This window comes from Lissotriton vulgaris, chromosome 12, assembly GCF_964263255.1.
Source record: "Lissotriton vulgaris chromosome 12, aLisVul1.2, whole genome shotgun sequence".
NCBI classification, from domain to species: domain Eukaryota; kingdom Metazoa; phylum Chordata; class Amphibia; order Caudata; family Salamandridae; genus Lissotriton; species Lissotriton vulgaris.
This window is the reverse complement of record NC_141700.1, coordinates 28,375,855-28,401,426: the sequence shown is the minus strand read 5'-3', so window position 1 is coordinate 28,401,426 and position 25,572 is coordinate 28,375,855. Positions and strand designations below refer to the sequence as shown.

The window sequence follows — 25,572 nt, the reverse complement described above, 5'->3', positions numbered from 1 at the left end:
TGCATAGATGAATAATCATCACAGTATAATTAAAAAAAACTGTCACATTGCCTTTAAGCCTTCAGAGAACCTGGACACCGTGCCTTTAAGACCTCCAGGAGCCCCATGCTCCCATCATGTACCACAAGTGACAGGTCAGTTTTGCAGCGTGAATCTTTCTGGATTCACTATGCGGTGCATATTCCGCAATGCCGCAATCTGGTGGTTGGGTCCGGAATCGTAGTCTTTTTTTTTTTTTTTCTTCTTTTTTTTTCTCGTAGCCCAGGTGGGCGTCCACGTCCCACCATTTGGTGTACCTTCGGTGACGTCGGCATGCTTCCTGCGGAAACTCCCACCCTTGGGCGCCATCTTCAAATTCTTTTTTCCGCTGTTGGTCTAGATCGTCGCTTGAAGCTCCAGAAATTTTGAAGGAGAAAAGAAGATCACGCCGAACTTCTACAGAAAAGGACTTGAGAAGACCATCAAAGCCGGGACGACTAAGGAGGAGAAGTAACTCGAGAGCTTCGACGTCTGACAGGGAATGCGTGCACAGGGGGCCCCCTGAGCGCAGTAATGGACAATACACCCTTTAAATTCTGCCGTAACTGCCATCACAAGTAGGCGCAGAAGGAACAGCACCCGGTCTGCAACCTCTGTCTGCCGACCACGGAGCAAGGCCTGCAACGCCTGCTCAGTCTTCACACCGAAGACACTCAGAATTCGAGAGAAGCAGAGGATAGCTCACCACACGATGCAGGGCAAGGGCCAGGCACTGTCGCTGCACGAACTGGGCCTCTCCACCGACGACGAGGACAACATCGCCGAAGGACCAGATGTCTCCACGGTCGCAGAGACCGATAAAACATCAGACAAGGTAGGAGAGCCTACGACTCCGAAAACCTCGACAGGGCCTCGAAGGCCCGAGGCAGACTCTAGAAAATCAGTCAAGAGCCTCGAAGGGAGCACCGGCGCCGAAAACCTCGACGACCGAAGCTGCATCCTCTGAAAAACAGCCCAACGGATCCTTCGAAAAGGACTCAAAGAAGGCGAAGACCGGCGAAAAGCCAAGGCCGTCGAAGCAGGTCCCCGAAAGAGGAACCTCGACTTCGAGGCAGAAGGAGTCGAAAACCACTTCGACGCTGTCGAAGAGAACAGCCGCAACCCTCGACGCCGAGCATGCCGCGCAGATTGAGAGGAAGAAAAGAAGGCTAGAGGCCGAGATGGAGAACATCCTTCAGAGAAAGAAAGACTTCGAAGAAAAGATTAGAAGCTACAGGATCCCCCCCGAAGCCCGCAACGGCCGTCGCCGAGGTAGAGGAGATCGACACCGAAGAGCAGCCGAAATCTCTGGAGCCTTCGGATCAGGGAGAAGAGGAAGACCTCTATTACACAGAGGGGGAATATGGGGATCACCGTTCTAGCTACGACTCTGGATCCTCGACTGCTCAAGACCTGGACTGGCAGGACATCGATGCCGAACACCCGGAGGAGGCTGTAGAGACATACCCCTCGAGGCTTTCGCCGCCAGATGACATTGGGGCTTACAATGAGGTCATTAAGAAGGCAGCAGCAGCTTATGGGGTTAAATTGGAGGAAGAGAAGCCTAAAGCAGATTTCTTGCTAGAAACCTTGCTCCCCACGCAGACAAGGAGCCAGTTCCTGCCCATGCTGAAGTGTGTCATGGACCAGTTGAAGGAAGCGTTCAAGGAACCAGCGACTTGCAGATCCATCACGCCAAGGACGGAGAAGTAAAAGTTCTCCTCCCAGGACCCTCCCTACATCAAAGGGTCCGTCACAGCAGACTCCATTATCGCTGCAATGGCAAGGAGAAGGGCCAATGTCCCGACAACATCTGGGCCATCACCTGACAAGGAGAGCAGGAGGATGGACCTGACAGGCAGAAAAATCAAAAGAAACGCTGCAATGCACTGGCGGATGGCAAACTCCAACGCTCTCCTGAACAGGCACCAATATCAACATTGGGACGAGGTGGGGCAATTGCTCAAACACATCCCAGAGCAATTCCAGCAGAGAGCCACACATCTCGTGAAAGAGGGAAAAAACATTGCAAACTCGTGCCTGAAGACAGGCTTGGACGGAGCAGAAACCTCCAGCAGACTGATGGCTATAGGAATCACAGAGAGAAGGCAAGCCTGGCTCAAGATCTCAGGCTTCAAGACAGATGTTCAGAACAACATCCTGAACACTCCATTCAACAGAGAATCGCTGTTCAGCGCCCTGGTTGATGAGAAGCTCACCCAACTGAAGGATAACGAAACAGCAAGGTCCATTGGGGCCATGCAATTCAGAGGGATGAGAAGAGGCACTCCGGCAAGGAGGCCAAACGGAAGAGGTGGTAACCTGGCAGGAACATCGCACCAGGCGTTTCTCCAGGGTCACCAGGGTGACAATTCAGGGCCCACAGGGCCAGCAGAAGCAGACCTGGCACTACCAGAACCGGGGCCAGTCCTTTCATGGGAGGGGAAACGGCCTAGGCCAGAGAAGGAGAGGTGGTGAGCAACCCCCCTCTAAGTGACTTCGCATGGAAGGATGTGCTCCCCCACTCAAGCCCTCCAAGGGAAGAGCACAGAAAAGCAAAGTGGAGAGGGTTACAAGGACAAGACACAAAGGAACATGTAACACCAGTGAGCGGCAGACTAAGATTTTTCCTCCAGGAATGGAGAAAAATAACCACAGACAAGTGGATACTCAACATCATACAGTTCGGATACTGCATAGAGTTGGAAAAGAGGCCGCCAAGCAGAAGACCAAAGAAAAAAGAGCACTCTGGAAGGGAGCTAACGCTGCTCCGAGAAGAAGCTCAGGAACTGCTCCAGAAGGAAGCCATCGAACCGGTCCCATTCAGAGAAAGGAACAGGGGAGTGTACTCAAACTACTTCCTCGTACCAAAAGTGGACGAAAGCCTAAGACCCATCCTGGACCTACGCTTCCTAAATAAACATATAAAGACTCAAAAATTCAAGATGACGTCCCTACAGGAGGTCATCCCACAAATAAGAGCAGGGGATTTCATGTCCACCGTGGACCTCAAAGATGCATACCTGCACATACCAGTGAACAGGCAGCACAAGCACATGCTAAGATTCACAGTAAACCAGGATCACTACCAATTCACAACCCTCGCTTTCGGTCTAAAGTCTGCTCCAAGGGTGTTCACAAAATGCCTCGCAGCAGTGGCTGCACATCTGTGAAGAGAGGGGATCCACGTGTACCCCTACCTCGACGATTGACTGATAAAGGCGCACTCTCGCAAAACAGGAACATGCATAGCGAGTCACAAACACGCTGATGGACCTGAAATTCTCCATACACTGGGGAAAATCCTCAATGGAGCCGGAGCAGTTGAAGATCTTCCTGGGGGCTCAGATCAACACAATCCAATGCAGGGTGTTACACAGCGAAAGGAGGACACTCAGCCTACTAAGGGAGACTCTCCACTACCAGAAGGGGCAAGCTCTGACAGTGAGGACAGCGAGCAAGATCATGGGGATGATGGTGTCATGCATACACCTGGTCCCCAATGTATGCCTACACATGAGACCACTCCAAGAATGGCTGCAACAACAATGGTCACAAGCTACAGGAAGTTGGGAGGATGTAGTGGTTGTAACGCACTAAGTGCAGGAAGAGATGAGGTGGTGGACCAAGAAGAACATTACAGTAGGGAAGCTTCTAACTCCACCAAACCCAACAGTGATCATCATCACAGACGCATCCCAGAAGGGATGGGGCGCACACATGAACAGGCTCAGAGGGAGGAGTCTGTGGGCACCAGCTGATGCGGTCAGACACATCAATTACCTGGAACTGAAGACCTTGTTACTCGCCCTGAAAGCCTTCCAGAAACAGCTGTGCAAACGGAAGGTGTTGATACAAATGGACAACACAACAACGATGTTCTACGTCAACAAGCAGGGAGGGACTCAGTCGTTCCCTCTCTCCAGCCTAGCACAAGAAATATGGAGATGGGCAATACCACTTGAAATAGACCTGCTGGCCATACACCTACCAGGGAAGGACAATGTGGAGGCGGATTGGCTCAGCAGGCAGACTTCAGCATCCCACGAGTGGGAACTCAACAATCAGGAAACAGACTATTCAGGAGATGGGGCACCCCAACAATACACCTGTTTGCAACACGCCAGAATGCAAAATGCCAGTACTTTGCATCCAGACAACCAGAGGAACAATCCCAGGGAAATGCCCTATGGATAAGCTGGTAAAAAAACATTTGCCTAGGCTTTTCCCCCGATACCATTGATCCCCTGGGTGCTCAACAAGTGCAGGATAAGCAACATGACACTGATCCTGGTGACACCTCAATTGGCCAGGCAGACCTGGTATTCACAGATTATGGAGGTGACGCAGGGTCCACCCCACAAGTTCGCAAAAAGAAAGGACCTACTCTCCATACAGAACGGAGAAATTCTACACCCAGAACCGGAGGGCCTCAGCCTAGCGGCTTGGCTCCTGAGGACTAGAGTTCGCACACCTAAATCTCCCAGAGAGCACCCTGCAGGTGTTGCAAGAGGCAAGGAGGCCCAGCACACGAAAATGCTATGGGGCAAAATGGAAAAGATTCACTCAATGGCGCAGCAAGAAAAAGCTGCAGAGGAAGTTGACCATGGAATCAACGGTGCTAAGATACCTCACGCACCTACTGAAAGCCAAACTCAGCTCATCCTCGCTAAGGGTACACGTGGCAGCAATTGTGGCTTACACAAGGGGAAAGACTGGGAGAAGCTTCTTCACATCAAGGGTAGTAAAAAGATTCCTGGAAGGGGCAAAGAGAATAGCGCCAGCAAAAAGGATGCCGCCGCCGACATGGAACCTGAATGTGGTACTAACAGAGCTCATGAAAGCACCTTTCGAACCCATCCACAAGGCATCACTGCAAATGCTGACAATGAAAGCGGCCTTTCTGGTAGCGATCAGCTCGCTACGCAGGGTGAGCGAACTACAGGCACTAACACTGCAAGAACCCTACATCAAGATACACAGTGACGGGGTCGTGATGAGAAGAGACCCGCACTTCATGCCAAAGGTGGTGTCAAGGTTCCACATGAATCAGAGTATTCAATTTCCTAGCTTCTTCCAGAACCCCACGACAAGCGCTGAGAGGGCGCTCCACACTCTAGACGCAAGAAAGGGCAGTAATGCACTACATTGAAAGGACGAAGGAACACAGGAAGACAAAACAGTTCTTCGTGTCCTTCGCAAACAGTTACCTGGGTAGACGAGTGACTAAAATACCATAGCTCGATGGATCGCACAAACAATACAATTCTGCCACAAGCAAGCGGGGCAGGAGCTAACCGGAGGGGCACAGGCCCACTCGACCAGGAAGAAAGGAGCAACAATTGCCTTTCTGGCCAACACACCAATTCAGGACATATGCCTGGCGGCAACATGGGCTTCAGTGCACACGTTCACTAAGCACTATTGCGTGGATGTACAGATAAACAAGGAAGCACAAGTAGGACAAAGAGTGCTTCAATATATATTCAACAACCAACGCTCATCTTCTACCCAGCCGCCACAAAAGTAACAAAACCGCTACAAAATCTATGCACAGCATAGTGAATCCAGAAAGATTCACGCTGCAAAATGAATAGTTTCTTACCTGTCAGTGTAGTTTTGCAGCTTGAAGATCTTTCTGGATTCACTAGCGAATCCACCCGCCTCCGCCAGAAAGACGAGGCTGGAGAAGAAGGTGGAAACACATGGAATAGAAAGCAAGTTGAAGCTTACAAGATAAGTGAAAAGAATTACGTTGGAAAAAGGACTAACAAACATGGCCATGGATTCACTACAAGGACACAAAAGAGAAAAAATAATCCGAAGGTGGCGCCCAAGGGTGGGAGCTTCCGCAGGAAGCATGCCGACGTCACCGAAGGTACACCAAATGGTGAGACGTCAAAGCCCACCTGGGCTACGAAAAAAAAACACATTTCTCCCTGTGTTTGGTCAGATCACTTTCTGATCACCTTTTCCCTATCCCTCCTCTCACTCCCCAAGTCCCTCCCCGCCAAAAACGTCTGGGCACGATCATGGAACCGCGTTGACGTAGCGGCCCTGTCTGCTACACTCTCCTCATCCAGTCCCGACCTCTCAGGGCTGCCATCTTCTGGACAAGCCGAATTTATCAACAGCTGGCTGCGGGCTGGCTGCGACTCCATCGCCCCTTTAAAGCGCATCTCGTCCAAACGCCCCAAGGATGCTAACCGTTGGTTTTGCAACGACTTGAATACCCAAAAACTTAACCTCCGCCAAGCGGAACGCCTTTGGAGAAGGGATTACTGCCCTACTTCTAGAATCCGATATACCACTCTCCTAGCCCAATACAAGAAATCCATCCTGGAAACTAAAAAGGCTTATTTTTCATCTAAAATTCAACTCGCGGAGAACCGGCCTAGAGAAATATTTTCCATCGTTCAAGACCTTGCCTATTCTGATAGAGCCTCACTTAAACCCCCTCCTTCACAACCACGCTGCGATTCTCTGAACTCCTTTTTTCTCGACAAAATTAGCACAATCAAAGCTAAGATTCCTCCCCCATCCCCCTCCTTCACCGACCCTTGCTGTCCTCCAGCTGCAGCACGTCTTGACTCGATTCCCCTCCTCACGACTGATTCTCTCTCCTCCATTCTCCCGCTGGTCAAATCCGGCTCCCCCCTGGATCCCTACCCTGCCTACATCCTGAAGCAGATCTATTCCTATTGCCCCTCACCGCCCCTCATGTTTCTTAACAGCTTGTTATCCCAGGGTATTGTTACTCCATCACTTAAATCGGCGGTGATTGTTCCTATTTTAAAAAAACATGGCGCGGACTCTTCGGACCCAGCCAATTACCGCCCCATCTCTCTCCTGCCTTTCCTAGCAAAGGTACTGGAACGCCATGTTGTCAAAACTCTGAGCTCATTTGTGGAAAGAAACAGTGTCTTGGCTCCCAGGCAGGCTGGATTTCGCCCTGCACACTCAACCGAGTCAGTAATTATATCTGTCCTGGACAACCTCCGAGAGGGCATGGATACTAGTCAGCCCCAGGCCCTGGTCCTCCTTGATCTCTCCGCCGCATTCGACACGGTGGACCATGCCATCTTACTTTCACGTGTCGAGGCGGCGGGAATCGGAGGGACTGCCCTGCTATGGCTATCCTCCTTCTTGAGTGGTCGCACTCAAGCGGTCCGCCAGGGTAAGTACGCAGCTGACTTTCGTCCAGTCCAGTGCGGGGTTCCCCAAGGATCCTCTTTGTCCCCTCTGTTATTCAACCTTTACATCGCCCCCCCTTATTTTTGCCTTACAGCAGCTGGAGGTCTCTGTTTACAACTATGCAGACGGTCTCCAGCTTATCTTTTCTCTTTTTTCCTCCCCCGAGTCAATATCTAATTTTCAGTTCATCATAACTTTTATCCAGGACTGGATGAACTTCAACCACCTGAAACTCAATCCCGATAAAACGGAATTGGTGTTAACGGGTGGTTGCTCCAGTCCCTGGTCCTCCTCCTTCTGGCCCCCCTCTTTAGGCTCCCCACCCACTCCAGTTCCCTCCGTCAAGACTCTTGGGTTCAAAATCAATAATCAACTTTCCCTCCACTCTCAAGTCAGTGCTGTCGTTTCTTCAGCATTCCTCTCCCTCAGGACAATCCGTAAAGTTTCACGATTTTTCTCTCCATCCGCCCTTAAACTTATACTCCTGGCCATGGTGACGTCTCGCCTGGACTACGGCAACGCCCTCTACCATGGCATGCCTGCGTACCTCGTGAGGAGTCTCCAACTAGTTCAAAACCAGGCGGCCCGTCTGGTTTTTAATCTACCTAAATTACAACATGTCACACCCCTTCTCAAATCTCTTCATTGGCTCCCTGTCCGGCAACGTGCCCTATTCAAGCTTGGCTGTATCATCTTCAAAGCCCGGTCCGGCTCTGCCCCGTCTTTTATTAGTACAGCCATTCAAGACTACATTCCACCTAGAGAACTGCGCTCTGCCACTCATCAACTTCTTGTGGTCCCCCGCTTCAAACGGAAAAAGTGGGGAGGTTCCTGCCTTTTGGAATTCTCTCCCACTCCATCTGAGATCCTGTTCTCAGTATCCCCTATTCCGTAAAGGCCTCAAAACCTTTCTTTTTACCCAAGCCTTCCCCTCTTAAAACTTCCTTATCCCTTAGCCTTTCTGCCCCCTGAGTAGTAGTATTTACACAGCGCCAAGAAACCGCCTGGTGTATGCGCGCTCTACAAATTCCTTAAACTCAACTCAAAAAGACTAAGATTCTGGACCCAACCACCAGATTGCGGAATATGCACAGCATAGTGAATCCAGAAAGATCTTCAAGCTGCAAAACTACACCGACCGGTAAGAAACTATTCATTCTTTTTGTACGACGTACTAACATATTAATGCTCGTCCGGGGAGGCGAGAGGGTTGCTTATGACTTTGATGAGTATACCCCAGGTAGAGAACTAGTATTACAAGTAACTTATCCTTCTCTTCCAGGGGATACTCATCAATAGTCATAAGAACTGAATAGGGTAGGAAGCCCATACCCAATTCTTTGCGGACGAGCGAACAGTAACAAGAACATTTAACATAGCATCTAATACATAATCATCCAAGCAGATTTCTGAGTGAGACTTGCCCGAATTGGGTATCTGCCTGTGTATCGGAGTCCAAACAGTAATGGTGCGTGAAAGTATGTAAGGAGCACCATGTGGCTGTTTTACTAATTTCTGCCATAGGTATGTTTCTAAGTAAAGCTGTGGTAGAAGCCTTTCCCCCTGTGGGAAAGACACTATCCACCTAGCGATAGATATCATAGAAGCTGGAGAAACAGTATTTATGGACCCATAGTTTATAAACAGTCCGTCCGTTTTCCTCGAACTCTTTGTCTTCTCTAAGTAGAACTTCAGAACCCTTTTGAGTTCCAAAGAGTGGAGGGACCTTTCCGGAGGATTTGAAGGATTCGTAAAGAACGTGGGGAGGGTGACTGATTAATGTGGAAATCCGAGACTACTTCGGGTAAAAAACTTGGATATGTTCTTAAAACCACTCTGTTTGCGTGAAAACAGTATTGGGCTCTTTACAGCATAGCGTCTGGATCTCACTCACTCTGTGAGCAGAGGTGATAGCCACTAAAAAAGCAGCATTCCATATCAAATGTTGTAAAGAAGCTCTGTGAATAGGCTCAAATGGAGCACCCATCAATTTTGCTCAAACAATATTGAGCTCCCAGGGTGAAGGAGTCCCAACTGGAGGATAAACCTTTCTTAATCCTTCGAGAAAATCTTTGACCACAGGGATTTTGAAGGAGGAAATCTGACTTTTGGATTTTCTATATGCTGTTATAGCTGCAAGATGAACCTTAATAGAGGAAAATTTAAGGCCAGATTTGGCCAAATGCAGTAAATATGGTAAAAGCTCCTGTTCCTGTCCCCGAATGGGATCCTGTCCATTGTTCGTACACTATGTAAAAACGCTTCCATTTAAAAGCATAGGATTGTCTAGTGGAAGGTCTCTTGGCCTCTTCAAATGTTCATACATTCCAAAGTCAAATCTAGATGTCTGTATTTAAGGACTTCAGGAGCCATGCCGTTAATCGTAGGGAAGAGAGATTGGGGTGCAATACCTTCCCTTCGTTCTTGAATAGTAGATCTGGATGGCATGGTAACCTCCTGTGCGGGACTTCCGATAGCTGAAGGAGACCCCTATACCTCCACTGACGAAGCCATTCCGGGGCTATCAGGATCATTCTGGAACTGGTCCTGTAAAACTTGTTGATCACTGTGGGAATCAATGGAATTTGTGGAAAGGCGTACAGAAATGTCTGAGACCATTTTATCAAAAGGGCATTGCCCAGATAACCTGTTTGGGGAAACCTGGATGCGAAGACGGGGCATTTTGCATTTTCCACGTCTGCAAACAGGTCGATGTCTGGTATTCCCCAGTTTCGGAAGATGCTTTGATTGACTTCCTAGCTTAGAACCCAGTAGTGAGCTTCAACGCATTCTCTGCCTAAGGCGTCCTCATGGACATTGAGAGTCCATGGGAGATGCATTGCCAAAATGTATAAGTCTCTTGCGAGAAGCCACTTCCAGATGCTCTGAGACTCTAGAGAAAGAGTTCTTGATCGGGTACCCCCCTGTTTAAGTAATGCATGGTGGTGGTGTTGTCCGTTTGGATCAGAAGGTACTGAGACTGGAGTGAAGGGTACAACGATTTGAGAGCCAGGTGTACTGCTCTCAACTCTGAGATTGATATGGTAACTTTGTTCTGTCTCCGACCACAGGCCCTGAACTTGCAAAGCACCCATGTGAGCCCCCCATCCCTGGAGTGAAGCATCCATGACTATCGTCTGGGTAGGAGGGTCCAGGTGAATGGTAGCTCCCTAGATCACATTGGATCTCTTCATCCACCATTTGATGGATTCCTTGATCGATTGGTAGAGAAGCACCTGATTTCTCCCAGTGCCCCGATATCTGCATCCATTGGGCCTCCAGAGATTGCTGCAAAGGACGCATGTTTAATCTGGTGTTTGATACGATGAAGATGCATGATGCCATTGATCCCAGCAGTGATGTCACCTTTCTGACTGTGGGAAACTGTGAAAAAAGAAGATTGCAACATTTCTCGTGAATTGAGGATAACCTCTTCCCCGAAGGACACACGCTTGCTTTTGCAGTATCCAGTGAGGCACCCAGGTAGTGAATCTTTTGAGATGGGTTGAAGATTGATTTCTTGTAGTTTACATGGAGACCAAACCCACTCTGTAGTTGCCGACAAAATGAGAGATGAGTCTGAAGCAGAGCAGGTGACAAGCTCTTCAGGAGGCAGTCGTCCAGGTAAGGATATATAAATATCCTTTGCTTAAAAGAAACGCTGCCATGCACTTCGAAAATGTTCGGGGAGCTGATTAGAGCCTGAGCGAGAGAACCTTGAACTGAAAGTGCTGGGATGACACTTAGAACCATAGAAATTTCCAATGTTTTATGGACACCGAAAGTATACGTCCTGTAGGTCTATAGCACACATCCAGTCTCCCTGATGGAGCTGAGGGAATATTTGATGTAAAGCCAACATTCGAAACTTCTCTTTGCAAACGTATTTGTTCAGCAGTCTCAAGTCGAGTATTGGTCTGTATTTCTGGAAGGACCTCTTTTCTGCACCTGAAAATAGCGAGAATAAATCCCCTGCTTTCTTTGTGGAATAGGGACCTTTTCTATGGCATGTTTTGTAGGAGAATGTAACAAGTGGTGTCCTATTAGAGGCCTTTGCCTCTAATAGGACACTGATGGTGGTGGGGATTTTAACCTGAGCAGATACCCATTCTGCACAATATTCAGAACCCACTTGTCCTTTGTTAGTTTCTCACACTCCTCCAGGTGTAACATAACACTTCCTCCCACTGGAGTGGTCAACGGGCATGGAGGAAGTCATCCCTCATTGTTTCACTGGTTGTTTAGGAGCATTAGATGACTGCTGTTTTGTAGATCCTCTCCCTCGTCCAGATCTTCTTTGTTCGTAGTGGGACCTAGTTTTACCTTGACCTTGATTTTGCGTGTTCCAATGAGGGGTTTGAACCCTCTGTTGAAAGGAACGTCTATCGTAGGGACGGAACCTACACCTAAATTCTTTCCGCTTCTCTGAGCCAACAGCTTTCAGAGTGTCCAAGTCATTCTTCATTTTGGACATTTTGTCGTCCACATGGGAACCGAACTGCGGATCCGTTGAATAGAAGGTTCGTGGTTTTTCTCTGTGCATTTGGCTTTAGTCCTGTAAGACGAAGCCATGCTGATCGCCTCGAGCAAATGCTATGCGTGTATCCACGGGCCGCCAAGTCAGATGTATTCGCGGATGCACTGATGATCTGATTAGATACCAGAGCTTGCAGGATCTCCTGGAAGTCCTGTTGATCCTCCTGCGGTAGCTTCTCTGTAAATCTCACCAAAGAGTCCCAGAGAGACCTATTGTACCGACCCAGCAGATGGGAAGTATTCCCCACCTTCATTACTGAAGCAGAGGCATTGCACATTTGTTTACCTAGAAACCCTATTTTCGCTGTCCTTCTCTGGTGGAGCAGTAGAGAGAGATGTCGCCGAATGTGCCTTTCTGGGTCAGCACGAAGAAAAAGCTGGTCCTGTTCTGGAGCATTATATTTTTGGGAAATCCGTGTGGGAACTGACACAGTGCCCGGAGTAAAGAAGGTCTGCATTGCTGGCTCTAGCAGACCTGGAACCAAGAGAAGCAGATGCCTTGCTGGAGACGTATGATGAAGGGTTTCGAAGATGACTGACTTTGAAACTGGAGGTGTAAACATAGTGATGTTTAGCTTGTTGGCACCCCTGCAGAGAACTTCGTTAAAAGATCCGATATTGTCTATCGGAGACACCCTGGACGGGCTGTTGTGGATAAAGTAGTCAAGTAATCTCTAATGGAAGACCTTGTAGATGCAGTTGATGATGGAGATATGTCTTCTTTTAAGAGTAGGAGAACAACAAGATCGTGAGCCCTCTCTTGATCTTGAACGCCGTATCACTGGAGACCTAGACCTTCTTGGAGACCTAGACCTTCTTGGAGACCTGCGTGGAGGGGATCCCCCAGAGACTCTGGATGTCGAAAGAGACTTGGAGAATTCTGAGCCTGGCACTCTAGGTGGGACTTTCCAATGTCGTATACCTTCTAGCCATCGTGGAGATATATTAGTAGCAGGAGACTTCTCTTTAGGAGCCGGAGATCCCTCCGGTGTGATCTGTATAATGTTGATTCCAGGAGATGATGACCCGGACATAGACTGCTGTGTTCTCAGCGTCTAATTTGGTTTCTCTGGTGCATCTCCTGAATTGGCGACGACCCGGACAATGCCACCACCGACGTCGACCGCCGTGGAGACAAACTTGAATGTTCGGGTCTCTGCGGTGATGCCCTCGATGTCGGTCTCCAAGACGGCGACCGCGACAGTCTTCTCGACGTCGAACGCCGGTATGTGTGTGGTGCCTTCGACATAGACTTCCTCGTTGGTCATCATACCCTTGACGTCGACCATCTGTTGGTCTAAGAGGGAGTTCTCGTCGCCGATCCTCTCTACGCTGACCTTCGAGGCAAAGATCTCGACGTCGACTGTTGTCTCATCGTCGACGGATTCTTCGACATCTACTTTGGCCCGTCATCACCCATATACTTCGAGCCTGGTGTATGCCTCTACGTTGACTGACTTTTTGTCGACGTAGGTTCTTGTCTCTTTGGAGATCTGTCCCTAGACATCGTAGAGTGACAAACTTGTTTTCCTGACGCTGATTTCGACGGTGAGCTCTCTGGAATCTGCTTTCTTCTGGAAGTTGGGGAAGCAGATCGATACCTTTATTGTCTTCCATGAGAGGAGGGCTGAAACTGTCACCTGTGGTGCGTGATGGGAGCAAGGGGCTCCTGGGGGTCTTAAAGGCATGGTTTCCAGGTTCTCTGAAGCCTTAAAGGCAAGGTCCCGTTTTTTTATTATACTAAGATTATTCATCTATGCAGCCTAAGAATAAAGTGCCTGCTGTTACTTCCTTTTCTTTTATGAAAATAAAGGGTTGTTGAACACTACTGCAGTATATTTTCTTGCTATAGGAATCCATGTCATTTTGGCTTTTTAGTTTATTGGATCTATAATAGGCTGCATATTTATGTATATGTGTATGTTTGGGAAGTACTATGTACTTGTGGTACTAAACATAAATAGATATGTATGTATTTTGGTATATATTCCGGGGTCCCAAACGTGGGCATGGATTGTTGAGTGCTTATGACTATTGATGAGTATCCCCTGGAAGAGAAGCACTTTTACAAGTAAGTTCTCTTCACTAGCCAAAACCTCAGTGCAGCCCTGGCTTTGGGTCTATGCACTATGTGTACATTTGTCCTATTGGGGTTTTATGTGATGACTCTTCTCCATTCAACAACCTGTAATGCTGTAGCCTTGAATTTCTGATTATTCTTTTTCTTTTTTATCCATAGGTGACAACGCGAATTTCAGGAACCGTTATCCCTCCTCCTCTGGTGCGTGGTGGGCAGCAGATGCCCTCTAAAATGGGTCCTCAACAGAGTACGCAGATAGTCATGCCACCTCTGGTTAGAGGCGCACAGGTAAACCTTTGTAGTAGGATTAAACTGTGTTTTGTGTGATGCAGATGTCTCTGTAGACCATACGAGTGTGGCCTGCGTGTACTGCAGATGTGGCCTAAGAGCATCTGTCAACTAGGGATGTAGTTCTAATGGTTGAGTTGCTGTTGATAGTGAGAGGGCAGTCATTGGTTTAGTGATCAAAAATAACATGTAAGGGGTCACTGCTGCCTTAAAAATATCTTGCTTTTAATGAATACCTCTTCCTGCAGATTCCTCAACTTATGAATATCCACTGGGGCTAGACTCATCATAAAAAATGTGTGTAGCCTTAGCTAAGCTTTCTCTACTTCAAAACAAGGCAATAGAAATTGTACCATTGCAACATAAGGGACACAGTTTACTCCCTTTATTTTCTCATTCCCAAAAAGGACAAAACATTGGTCCTGTCCTAGATCTCAAGCCACTCAACCAGTAGATCTCCTCAGAGCACTTAAACATGGTCACACTGCAAAAGGCGATAGCATTACTACAGCAAGGAGATTTCATGACCGCACTAGACCTCAAAATTCATACTTCTAGATCCCCATTAATAAAGGACACTGCCGTTCTCTGCGTAAACGGGCAACACTCTTAATTCAAAGTTCGAACCTTTGGGGTCACTAAAGCTCTCAGGATTTTTACAAAGTGCCTTGCAGTAGTGACAGCTCTTCTCAGAAAGGAGGAAATACATGTTTTGCAGCGTGAATCTTTCTGGATTCACTATGCTGTGCATTATTCCGCGTTCTAGAGGTTGGGTCCGGAATCATAGTCTTTTCTCTTTTTTTGTTGTAGCCTAGGTGGGCGTCCACGTCTCACCTTTTGGTGTCCTTCCTGTGACGTCGGCACACTTCCTGCGGAAGCTCCAACCCTTGGGTGCCATCTTCAGATTCTTTTTTCTGCCGTTTGGTCTGGATCGTTCCCGAGAGGATCTTTTTTCTGCCGTTGGGTCTGGATCGTTCCGAGAGGCTCCAGAGTTTTGGAGGAAAGGAGACACAGAGTCAAATTTTGCACGGAAAAGACTGAGAAGACGACGAGGAAAGACACCATAGAGCCGGGACGACTAAGAAGAAGGAGAACTTCGATGTCCAACGGAGAATGCGCACACAGGGGGCTCCCTGTGCGCAAGAAATGGACAACACACCCTTTAAATTCTGCCGTAACTGCCACCACAAATACGCGCAGAGGGATCCGCACCCAGTTTGCAACCTCTGCCTACCGGTCGACCACAAGAGCAAGGACTGTCACGCCTGCTCCACCTTCACACCGAAGACCCTCCGCGTTGGAGAGAGTCAGAGAAGAGCCAACTACAGCATGCAGGTCAAAGACCAACAGCCGTCCCATCGAGACCTGGGGTCCTCGAGGGACGAGGAGGACAACGTCTCCGGAGAAGTCGACTGCGTGGTCGCAGAGACCGATAAGAAAACTTCTAAAGAGGTAGGAGAGTAGACGACCCTTAAAGCCCCGACAGACCCGCGAAGGTCTGAATCAGACTCTCGAAAAACAGAGTCTAAGTCCTCGAAGGGAGCACTGGCGCCGAAAACATTGACGGCCGCAGCTGCATCCAAGGACAAACAGCCCAGCAGATCCTTCGAGGACGACTCCCAGGCGGCGAAGACAGTCGAAAAGCCATGGTCGCCAAAGCACGTCCCCGAAAAGGAACGTTCGACTTCGAAAGCGAAGGCCCCGGAGGTCGCTTCGACGTCGACAAAGGACCCAAAGCCCACTTTGATGTCTATGTATACGGCGAAGAGATCAGCCGAACTGTCTGACGCCGAACAGGCCGCCGAACTGGAAAGAAATAAAAGAAGGCTAGAGGCCGAAATGGATAACATCCTGCAAAGAAAGGAGGAGTTCGACGAAAAGATGAAGAGGTTCACGATTCAGTCGAAGCCAGCGACTGTGATCGCCGAGATTGAAAAGGAGGGCTTCGCCGAAAAGTCGCGAGACCCGGGAACATCCAGAGGAAGAAGCCTTTTACTACGAGGAAGAGGGTGAAGATGACAAGCGGACGACCCTCAGATCGTCATCCTCGGGGACACAGGACCTGGAGTGGCAGGACCTCGACACCGAAAGCCCAGACGAGGCCGTGGCCACGTACCCTTCGAGGCCTTCGCCGCCAGATGACATTGGGGTATACAATATGGTCATCAAGAACGCGGCAGCGGCGTTTGGAGTCCAACTTTTGAGGAAAAACCAAAAGCAGACTTCCTCTTGGAGACCCTGCTCCCCACGCAGACTAGGAGTCAGTACCCCCCCATTCTTTAGTGTCATGGCCCAAAGGGAAGGAGGCTTTCAAGGAATCGGCGACATGCAGGTCCGTTACGCCGAGGACAGAGAAGAAATATAAGCACTCCACTAAAGATCCTCCATGCATCAGAGCGGCAGTTACAGTGGACTCCATTACTGCGGAGACCGCCAGGAAAAGGGCAAATGTGCCTACGACATCAGGGCCACCACCAGACAAGGAAAGCAGGAGGATGGACCTAACTGGGAGAAAGATAGAAAGGAATGCAGCAATGCACTGGCGCATGGCAAACTCAAACGCCCTACTGAACAGGCACCAGTACCAAATCCTGGACGAAATTGGGCAGCTGATAAAACACCTCCCAGACGAGTACCAACAAAGAGCTTCACACCTTGTGGAGGAGGGGAAGAATGTGGCAAATTCTTGCTTCAAATCAGCCTTGGATGGAGCAGACGCATCCAGCAGGCTGGTGATGTTGGGAATCACTAAGAGAAGGCAGGCCTGGCTCAGGATCTCTGGATTCAAACGAGAGGTACAGCACAACATTCTTAGCACCCCGTTCAATGGGGAGACACTGTTTGGGGCGCCGGTGGATGAAAAACTCACCCAGCTTAAGAAGGAAAACGGAACTGCAAGGTCCATGGGGGCCTTACAATTCAGAGGAATTAAAAGGGGTACTCCGTCACGGAGACTGAAAGGAAGAGGGGGGGAACCAGCCAGGAACGTCGCACCAGACATTCCAACAGTCCCACCAGGGCGACAGCCAAACACAGCAGGGTCACCAAAAACAAACCTGGCACCACCAGCAAAGGGGCCAGTCCTTTTGCGGGAGGGCGAACGGATGTGGGCAAAATAAGAGGGAGGGCGAACGGACGTAAGCAAAATAAGAGGGGCCAACAACCCACCTCAAAGGGACTCAGTCATGCAATACGTGCCCACCCGCGCAATGCCTCCCAGGGTGGAGCACAAAAAGACCAACACAGTGTTACATGGACCAAAAATCAACGAGCATTTAACACCAGTAGGAGGCAGGCTAAGTCATTTTTTCCGGGAGTGGAAGATGACCACAGACAAATGGATACTCCACATCATACAGTTCGGATACTGCATAGAACTGGAAAGGACACCGCCAAACAGGAAACCAAAAAAGAAGGCGCAGTCAGGAAGAGAGCCAGAGCTACTTCAAAAGGAAGCGGAGGAACTGCTCCAAAAGGAGGCCATCGAACCAGTACCATACCGAGAAAGGAACAAGGGAGTGTACTCCAACTACTTCCTGGTACCAAAGGTGGACGAAACACTGAGACCCATCCTGGACCTAAGGTTCCTGAACAAGTACATAAAAATACAAAAGTTCAAGATTAAGTCTCTGCAGGAGGTCCTTCCCCAGATAAGGAACGGAGATTTCATGGCCACCACATACCTCAAAGATGCCTACCTTCACATCCCAATGAACAGGCAGCACAAATATCTACTGAGATTTACCATCAACAAAGACCACTACCAAGGGTCTTCACCAAGTCCCTCGCAGCAGTGGAAGGGATCCATGTATACCCTTACCTGGACGACTGGCTAATATAGGCAAGTTCACACAGACATTCAAGGAGCACGCACAATGCGTGACAAATACATTGATGGACCTGGGATTCTCCATTCACTGGGGGAAATCCTCTATGGAACCAGAGCAAGTAAAAATCTTCCTAGGAGCACAGATCAACACCATACAGTGCAAGGTGTTCCCCAGCGACAAGAGGACACTGGCACGGCTGAAGGAGACGCTCCTCTACCAGAAGGGGCGAGCTCTGACAGTGAGGACAGCGAACAAGGTCATGGGCATGATGGCCTCCTGCATACATTTGGTACCAAATGTACGCCTCCACAAGACCATTCCAAGAATGGCTGCAAGAACAATGGTCACAAGCTACAGGAAGTTGGGAAGATCTAGTGGTTGTAACACACGCAGTGCAGAAGGAGATGGTTTGGTGGAACAAGGAGAACATAACAGAAGGAAAACCTCTAACACCACCGACCCCAACGGTGACCATCACCACATACTCATCCCAGAAGGGATGGGGAGCACACATGAGCAAGCTCAGGGTGAGGGGTCTGTGGACTCCAGCGGATGCGGTCAAACACATCAACTACCTGGAACTAAAGACAGTGTTCCTCGCCCTGAAAGCCTTCCAGACAAAACTGTACAACCAGAGAGTATTGGTCCAAACAGACAACACAACAACGATGTTCTACATCAACAAACGGGGAGGAACACAATCAGCTCCGCTATCGAACCTAGCACAGGAGATTTGGAGATGGGCCATACCACTAAAAATAGACCTGCTAGCCATACACCTACCAGGGAAAGACCACGTGGAAGCAGACTGGCTCAGCAGACAGACATCGGCATCCCACGAGTAGGAGCGCAATACGCAGGAAGCGCTAAGGGTATTCAGAAGGTGAGGAACACCGACAATAGACCTATTTGCAACACACCTGAAATGAAAAATGCCAAAGCTTCGCATCCAGGCAACCAGTGGAAGGATCCCTGGGGAATGCCCTATGGATAAGCTGATCGAAAACATTTGCTTACGCTTTTCTCCCAATACCACTGATACACAAAGTACTCAACAAGTGCAGAACCAGCAACATGACTCTGATTCTGGTGGCACCACAGTGGGCCAGGCAGACCTGGTATTCACAGATAATGGAAATGGCACAAGGTGCTCCCCACAAGTTCGAGAAAAGGAAAGACTTACTGAAGACGGAGAGGTACTACAACCAGAGCCATAGAGCCTCAGCCTAGCAGCATGGCTCATGAAGACATAGTTTGCGCACCTGAGGTTACCTGACAGCACCCTGTGGGTACTAAGAGAGGCTAGGAGACCTAGCACACGAAGGTGCTATGTGGCGAAATGGAAGAGGTTCACACAATGGTGCAGCAAGAAGCTACACAAGAAGATAACAAGAGAATCAACGGTGCTAAGGTATCTCATGCACCTGCTGAAGGCAAAGCTGAGTTCCTCCTCGCTGAGAGTACACCTGGCAGCGATAGTAGCCTACACAAGAGGAGAAACAGGGAAGAGTTTCTTTACAACACAGATAGTAAAGAGATTCCTGGTAGGGGCGAGAAGGATCGCACCACCATAGAGTATGCCGCCGCCGGCATGGAACCCTAATTTAGTCCTAACAGAGCTCAAAAAAGCGCCTTTTGAACCCATTCATAAGGCCTCCCTACAAATGCTAACAATGAAAACAGCCTTCTTGGTGGCAATCACCTCGCCGTGCAGGGTGAGCGAACTACAGGCGCTAACGCTGCAAGAACCCTACATCCAGATACACAATGATAGGGTGTTGATGAGAACGGACCCACACTTTATGCCAAAGGTGGTGTTGAGGTTCCTCATCAACCAGACAGTGCAAATACCAAGCTTCTTTCAGAAACCGGCCACAAGCGCAGAGAGGGCACTGCACACTCTGGACGCTAGAAGGGCAGTAATGCACTACATAGAAAGAACCAACGAACACAGGAAGACAACGCAGTTCTTTGTGTCCTTCGCAAGCAGTTTCCTGGGTAGACCAGTAACAAAGAACCATCGCACGATGGATCGCACAAACTATAAAATTCTGCCACAAACCAGCAGACCAAGAACTAGCAGAGGGGGCAGGGGCCCACTCTACTTGGAAAAAGGGAGCAACGATAGCCTTCCTGGCTAACACTCCCATTCAAGACACATGCCTGGCGGCATCATGGGCTTCAGTGCACATGTTCACTAAGCACTACAGTGTGGATATACAAATGAACAAGGAAGCACAAGTAGGACAGAAGGTGCTTCAACATATATTCAACAATCATCGCTCATCTTCCACCCAGGCGCCACAAACATAACAAACCGCTACTAAATCTATGCACAGCATAGTGAATCCAGAAAGATTCACGCTGCAAAACGAATAGTTTCTTACCCGTCGGTGTAGTTTTGCAGCTTGAAGATCTTTCTGGATTCACTAGCGAACCCACCCACCTCCGCCAGAAAGATGAGGCTGGAGAAGACGATGGTAAAACAAGGACAATACTGAAACAGACATCTTAAAGGACAAAGCGGGTAAATCACTTACTTAAACATTGCCAAGGATTCGCAAACCGAACACAAAACAAGAAAAAAGAATCCGAAGATGGCACCCAAGGATGGGAGCTTCCGCCACGGGAAGGACACCAAAAGGTGGAACGTCGACGCCCACCTGGGCTACAAAAAAAAAGAGAAAAGACTACGGACCCAACCACTAAACCGCAGAATAATGCACAGCATAGTGAATCCAGAAAGATCTTCAAGCTGCAAAACTACACCGACAGGTAAGAAACTATTCGTTTTCTCCTACATTGACGATTGGCTCATCAAAAGCCCAAGCTACCAACCGTGAGTTCAACAAACACACTTAAGAGATTATCAACCTTCTGAACAAACTATGGTTTAGCTGCAAAGCACAAAAATCTAAATTTTCAACCATTGCAAATGCAGCCTTTCCTAGGTGCAACTCATTATATTCAAGGGGGCAGGGGGTAAACCCACTCCTCAGAGTTTTGCAGCGTAAATCATTCTGAATTCACTATGCTGTGCATTATTCCGCCATCTAGTCGTTGGGCCGGAATTGTAGTCTCTCAAGAGTCAACGACCGACTCACACTCCACCAACATTCGAAAGAGTGATACAAAGTCCTCGAAGGGAACAGTGCAGTCGAAACTCTCGATGAAAGCAACTGCACCCAAGGACAGAGACCATTGGATCCTTCGAAAAGGACTCCCGGACAGCAAAGACCCACGAAAAATCAAGGTGGTCGAAGAAAGCCCCTAAAAAGGACTCCTCGACGCCGAGAAAGGAAGGGTCGACAACTGCTTCGACTAAGTCTACGACCGTGAAGCGCTCAAACCCTTGACACCGATCAGGCTGCCAAGATGGAAAGGAAGAAAAAAAGGCTCGAGGCCGAAATGGCGAGCTTCCTGCAGTGGAAGAAGGACTTTGACGACAAGATGAGTCAGTACACCATCCCGCCGAATCCTGCGACCGAGGTCGGAAGGGCCTTCAAAGACCCTGAACAGCCGAAAACGCCTGAACCGGTCGAAGAACAGGAAAAAGAGGCCTTGTATTACTTCGAGGGAGAAGGCGAGGAGGAACAGCTAACCTACCTGGACTCAACGTCCTCTGAGGCGCAAGACTTAGAGTGGCATGACCTCGATGCCGGAAGAAGGAGTAGACACATATGGTGGTCAAGAATGCTGCACAGACATATGGGGTAAAATTGGAGGAAGAGAAAACCAAGGCTTGCCTTCTCCTGAAGACTCTCTTACCCACACAAACAAGAAGTCAATTCCTGCCCATGCTCCCTAGTGTGCTGGACCAGGCAGAGAGCCTGTCGGGGACCCAGTTATATATAAATATGTAACCCCAAGAACAGAGAAGTACAAGCACTCCTCGAAGGACCCTGCATACATTTAGGGATCTGTGCCAGCCGATTCAATAATTACTGCAACAGATAGGAAAAAAGCCAATGTGCCCACAAATGCAGGACCACCTTCTGCAAAGTAGTGTAGGAGAATGGACCTCACAGGGAGGATGATATAACGGAGTGCCACAATCCAATGGCGCATCGCCAACTCCAATGCCCTAATCAACAGACATGCATACCAGCACTGGGAGAAAGTAGGGCAACTCCTGAAGCACCTACCGGAACAGTACCAGCAAAGGGCAACCCACCTGGTAGAGGAGGGGAAAACATGGCAAACACATGTTTGACGTCCGCCTTGGATGCAGCGGAGACGTTCAGCAGGCAGATGATAATCGGTGTGACAGAAGGCACGCATGGCTTAGGATTTCAGGTTTCAAGCCTGAGGTACAGAATAAGATGCTGAACATACCCTTCAACGGAGAACAACTTTTTGGGGCACCAGTTGACGAAAGATTAACTAGACTCAAAGACAACAAAACTGCAAGGTCAATGGGAGCACTGCAGTATTGAAAAGGGGTACGGCTTCAAGAAGGCCAAATAGTAGGGATGGCAACCAACCAAGTACCGCGCACCAAACCTTCCAACTAGGTTATCAGGGAAACTGCCCAGGACAGCAGCAATAGGGACAGCAGAAGCAGAACTGACAGTACCAGCCACGGGGCCAGTCCTATCTAGGCCGGACGAGGACAGGCACAGAGAGGAGGGCAACAACCCACCTCCAACTGACTTCGCCAAAAGGCAGATGCCGACCAAGATAAAACCTCAAGGGGGGCATCCAAAGAGGAAAAAAGTCCAAGAACAGTTTTCACATGACCAGCATTTCCCCGAACATATAACACCAGTAGGAGGCAGAATACGGAACTTCCTCCTAGAATGGAAGGTCACAACAGACAAATGGATACTAAATATCCTACAATACGGATACTGTATAGAACTAATAAAACTACCTCCAAACAAGAAGCCAAGCAACAAGTCACACTCTGCAAAAGAACTTTCACTCTTGGTACTAGAGGCACAGGAATTCCTCAACAAGGAGGCAATAGAGTTGGAACCGTACAAGGAAAGAAACAAGGGTGTTTATTCCAACTACTTCCTCGTACCAAAGGTAGACTAAACACTAAGGCCTATCTTGGACGTAAGGTTCTTAAACAAGTTCATAAGGACACAAAGACTCAAAATGACATCTCTGCAAGAAGTAATACCCAAGGAACAGGAAGGAGATTACATGGCAACTCGAGATTTAAAGGGCGCGTACTGACACATCCCCATCAACAAAGGACACAAACGCTTACTAAGGTTTGTGATCAGCACCAGTTCCCAGTGCTCACATTCTGGCTCAAATCAGCGCCATGGATGTTTACAAAATGCCTAGCAGCAGTAGCAGCGCACCAAAGGAGGCAGGGAATACATGTGTTTGAGGCATGTGGTTTACTGAATTCATATCTGTGCATAGATCGCCGCCTAGTGTTGGGTCCGGATGACGGCACATTGTTGTCCTGGAAGAGTCTTCGAAGTATCACGAGATAGGTGGCTCCTCCTTCGGACTACAGTGCGCATGGGCATCCTCTCCATCCTCAGATAGTTTTTTTCCGCCATTGGGTTCGGATGTACTTTCCTACACTCCAAGTTCGGAATCAACTAACTCTTCTGTAAAGGCCAAAAGGCCTTCGATTCAGTCGGTATTGTTAGCGCTCGGTACCGAGATACTTCAGAAACATCTATTGCACTCCAGTCGTCGAATCGGGCCGTGAGGCCTTCTCAACACCACGTAGGCCGACTGTCGATGGAACGAAGCCCATTTAAATACTGCCCGCAGTGCAACTCAAAGTTCCTGCACACTGATAAGCATCCCGTGTGCAACAAATGCCTATCTCCGGATCACAAGGAAGATAGTTGCCTTGCTTGTGCCCAGTTCCGGTCGAAAAAGACTATCCGGAATCGACGGGCAGCAAGGCAAGAAATGCAGAGGTCGGCGCCAGAACCAGACAACATCTTTGACGATGAGGAAGAACTAGGTAGCGCCGAAGAATCGGATCAAGACATAGAACAATACCCTGAGCACGACTCCGAAAATTACTTCGAGGAGGACGAAGCAATCGTCGATCTCGAGGAATACGATCAAGACGACATTGTAGCTGTTGAAGACGACTCCGATAACGACGAGGGGCGAACCGCGAGTACACCGCCCCATATAGACACTACACCAATATCAGAGACTCTGGTCGAGGCATCGCCAGTGGGCCTTAGCCAAGATCAACATTTTCGTTCTACAGCCCCGCCGTACCGCCCGGCTACCTATTCGAAAAGTTCTCTGAGACACTCCATACGGCACCGGTTCCATTGAAACCAAAACTCTTCGACAACACAGTCTTCGGACCAAATGTCATTGATCCAAAAGTAATTAAGCAAAAGGTCCTCGAGCCGAAGGCCGTAGTCCCAACACAACCTTCGAAGCCAAAGAATGTCGAGTCGACATCGAAAACAAAACCTGTCGAGTCGAGCTCAAAGACAAAAGCCGTTGAGTCCACCTCGCGGCCCAAACACGTCGATCCGACGCAAAAGCACGTCGAATCAACCTCTAAACCAAAACACGTTGAATCGAGCAAACAAGCCTCAAATACCGACAAGGGGAAAAACACTGTTGACGAAAGTAAAAGGGCGACGTCCAAGACTAACGTCGAACCGAAAGGGAAACCTACTGTGGACAGAAACAAATCGGTCGAGCCGAATCCCCTCGAACCGATAAAGGCCATCTAGCCGAAACAACATACACCGAAAACCCCTAAAGACACCGTCGAACCAACCAAACCGCTCGGTCCGAAAAAGGTGGTAAAGCCAGCTGCACCAACAAAAGGTGTTGAGAAACATCAGAAATCCATCCAACCACCAAAAGCGGTTGAACCCGTTAAGCCTACAGTCCCAAAATCTGGCAAACCAAATGAAAGGGCTGTGGAGGAAGAGCTTATTAACCCATACCCCTCCACAGAGGACCAGTCAAAGCTGTATATCGACCCAGCAACTGGCAAAGTGACTGTGTACACAAAAAAGAAAAGGCCTCTGCCAATAGCAGACTTTCCTAGAATACCACTCAAAAAGAAACAAGACTGTGCTACCTCTCCTATCCTTTTTGAACCAATCACTCAAGCCTTGCCTACAACCCCATATGCCCCAACATCACCTGAATACAACCCAGATGAAGATCAGGATGCAGATGTGGGGATTGGTTATCCACAAAACCCAACTGGAGACCCCAACCTACAGCCATGGGGTGCAGGAGGAGAACCAGATAATGAGGGGACTCTGCCCATTACTGAACCAGCACTTTACCCAACTAAGCCATCACCCACTGAAGATACTGTGGCCTTTAATTCTTTACTTGATAGAGCAGCTACCTACCATAACGTAGATATGCACTCTGATGCTATTGAAGAAGACTTTCTCTTTGATACACTCACAACATCTGAGAGACATGTGAAAACACTCCCCATGTTAAAGGGCGTCTTAAAACATGCACATGACATTTTTAAAGACACTGCTAGGGCACGGGTCATTAACCCTAGAATTGAAAAAAAATATAGGGCTGCACCTATCGATCCTACATACATAAAAGGGAAGCTACCCCTGGACTCCCTAGTGGTGTCCAATGTACGTAAGAGGGCTAGCTCCCAGACTACCGGAGAGGCTGCTCCTCCAGACAGAG

At 48.8% G+C, this 25,572-nt stretch overlaps 1 protein-coding gene across 11 annotated transcripts in view; it reads left to right on the top strand.

Annotated features, from left to right (window-relative positions):
* The window catches only part of GATAD2A (GATA zinc finger domain containing 2A), a 414,177-nt gene that overhangs the window by 245,826 nt on the left and 142,779 nt on the right, over nt 1–25,572 (top strand). For all 11 annotated transcript variants that reach the window (XM_086946846.1, XM_086946840.1, XM_086946844.1 and 8 more), the window contains exon 6: nt 13,988–14,116. In XM_086946846.1, the coding sequence (XP_086802972.1) occupies nt 13,988–14,116 (129 nt within the window). The remainder of the gene's footprint in view (nt 1–13,987; nt 14,117–25,572) is intronic.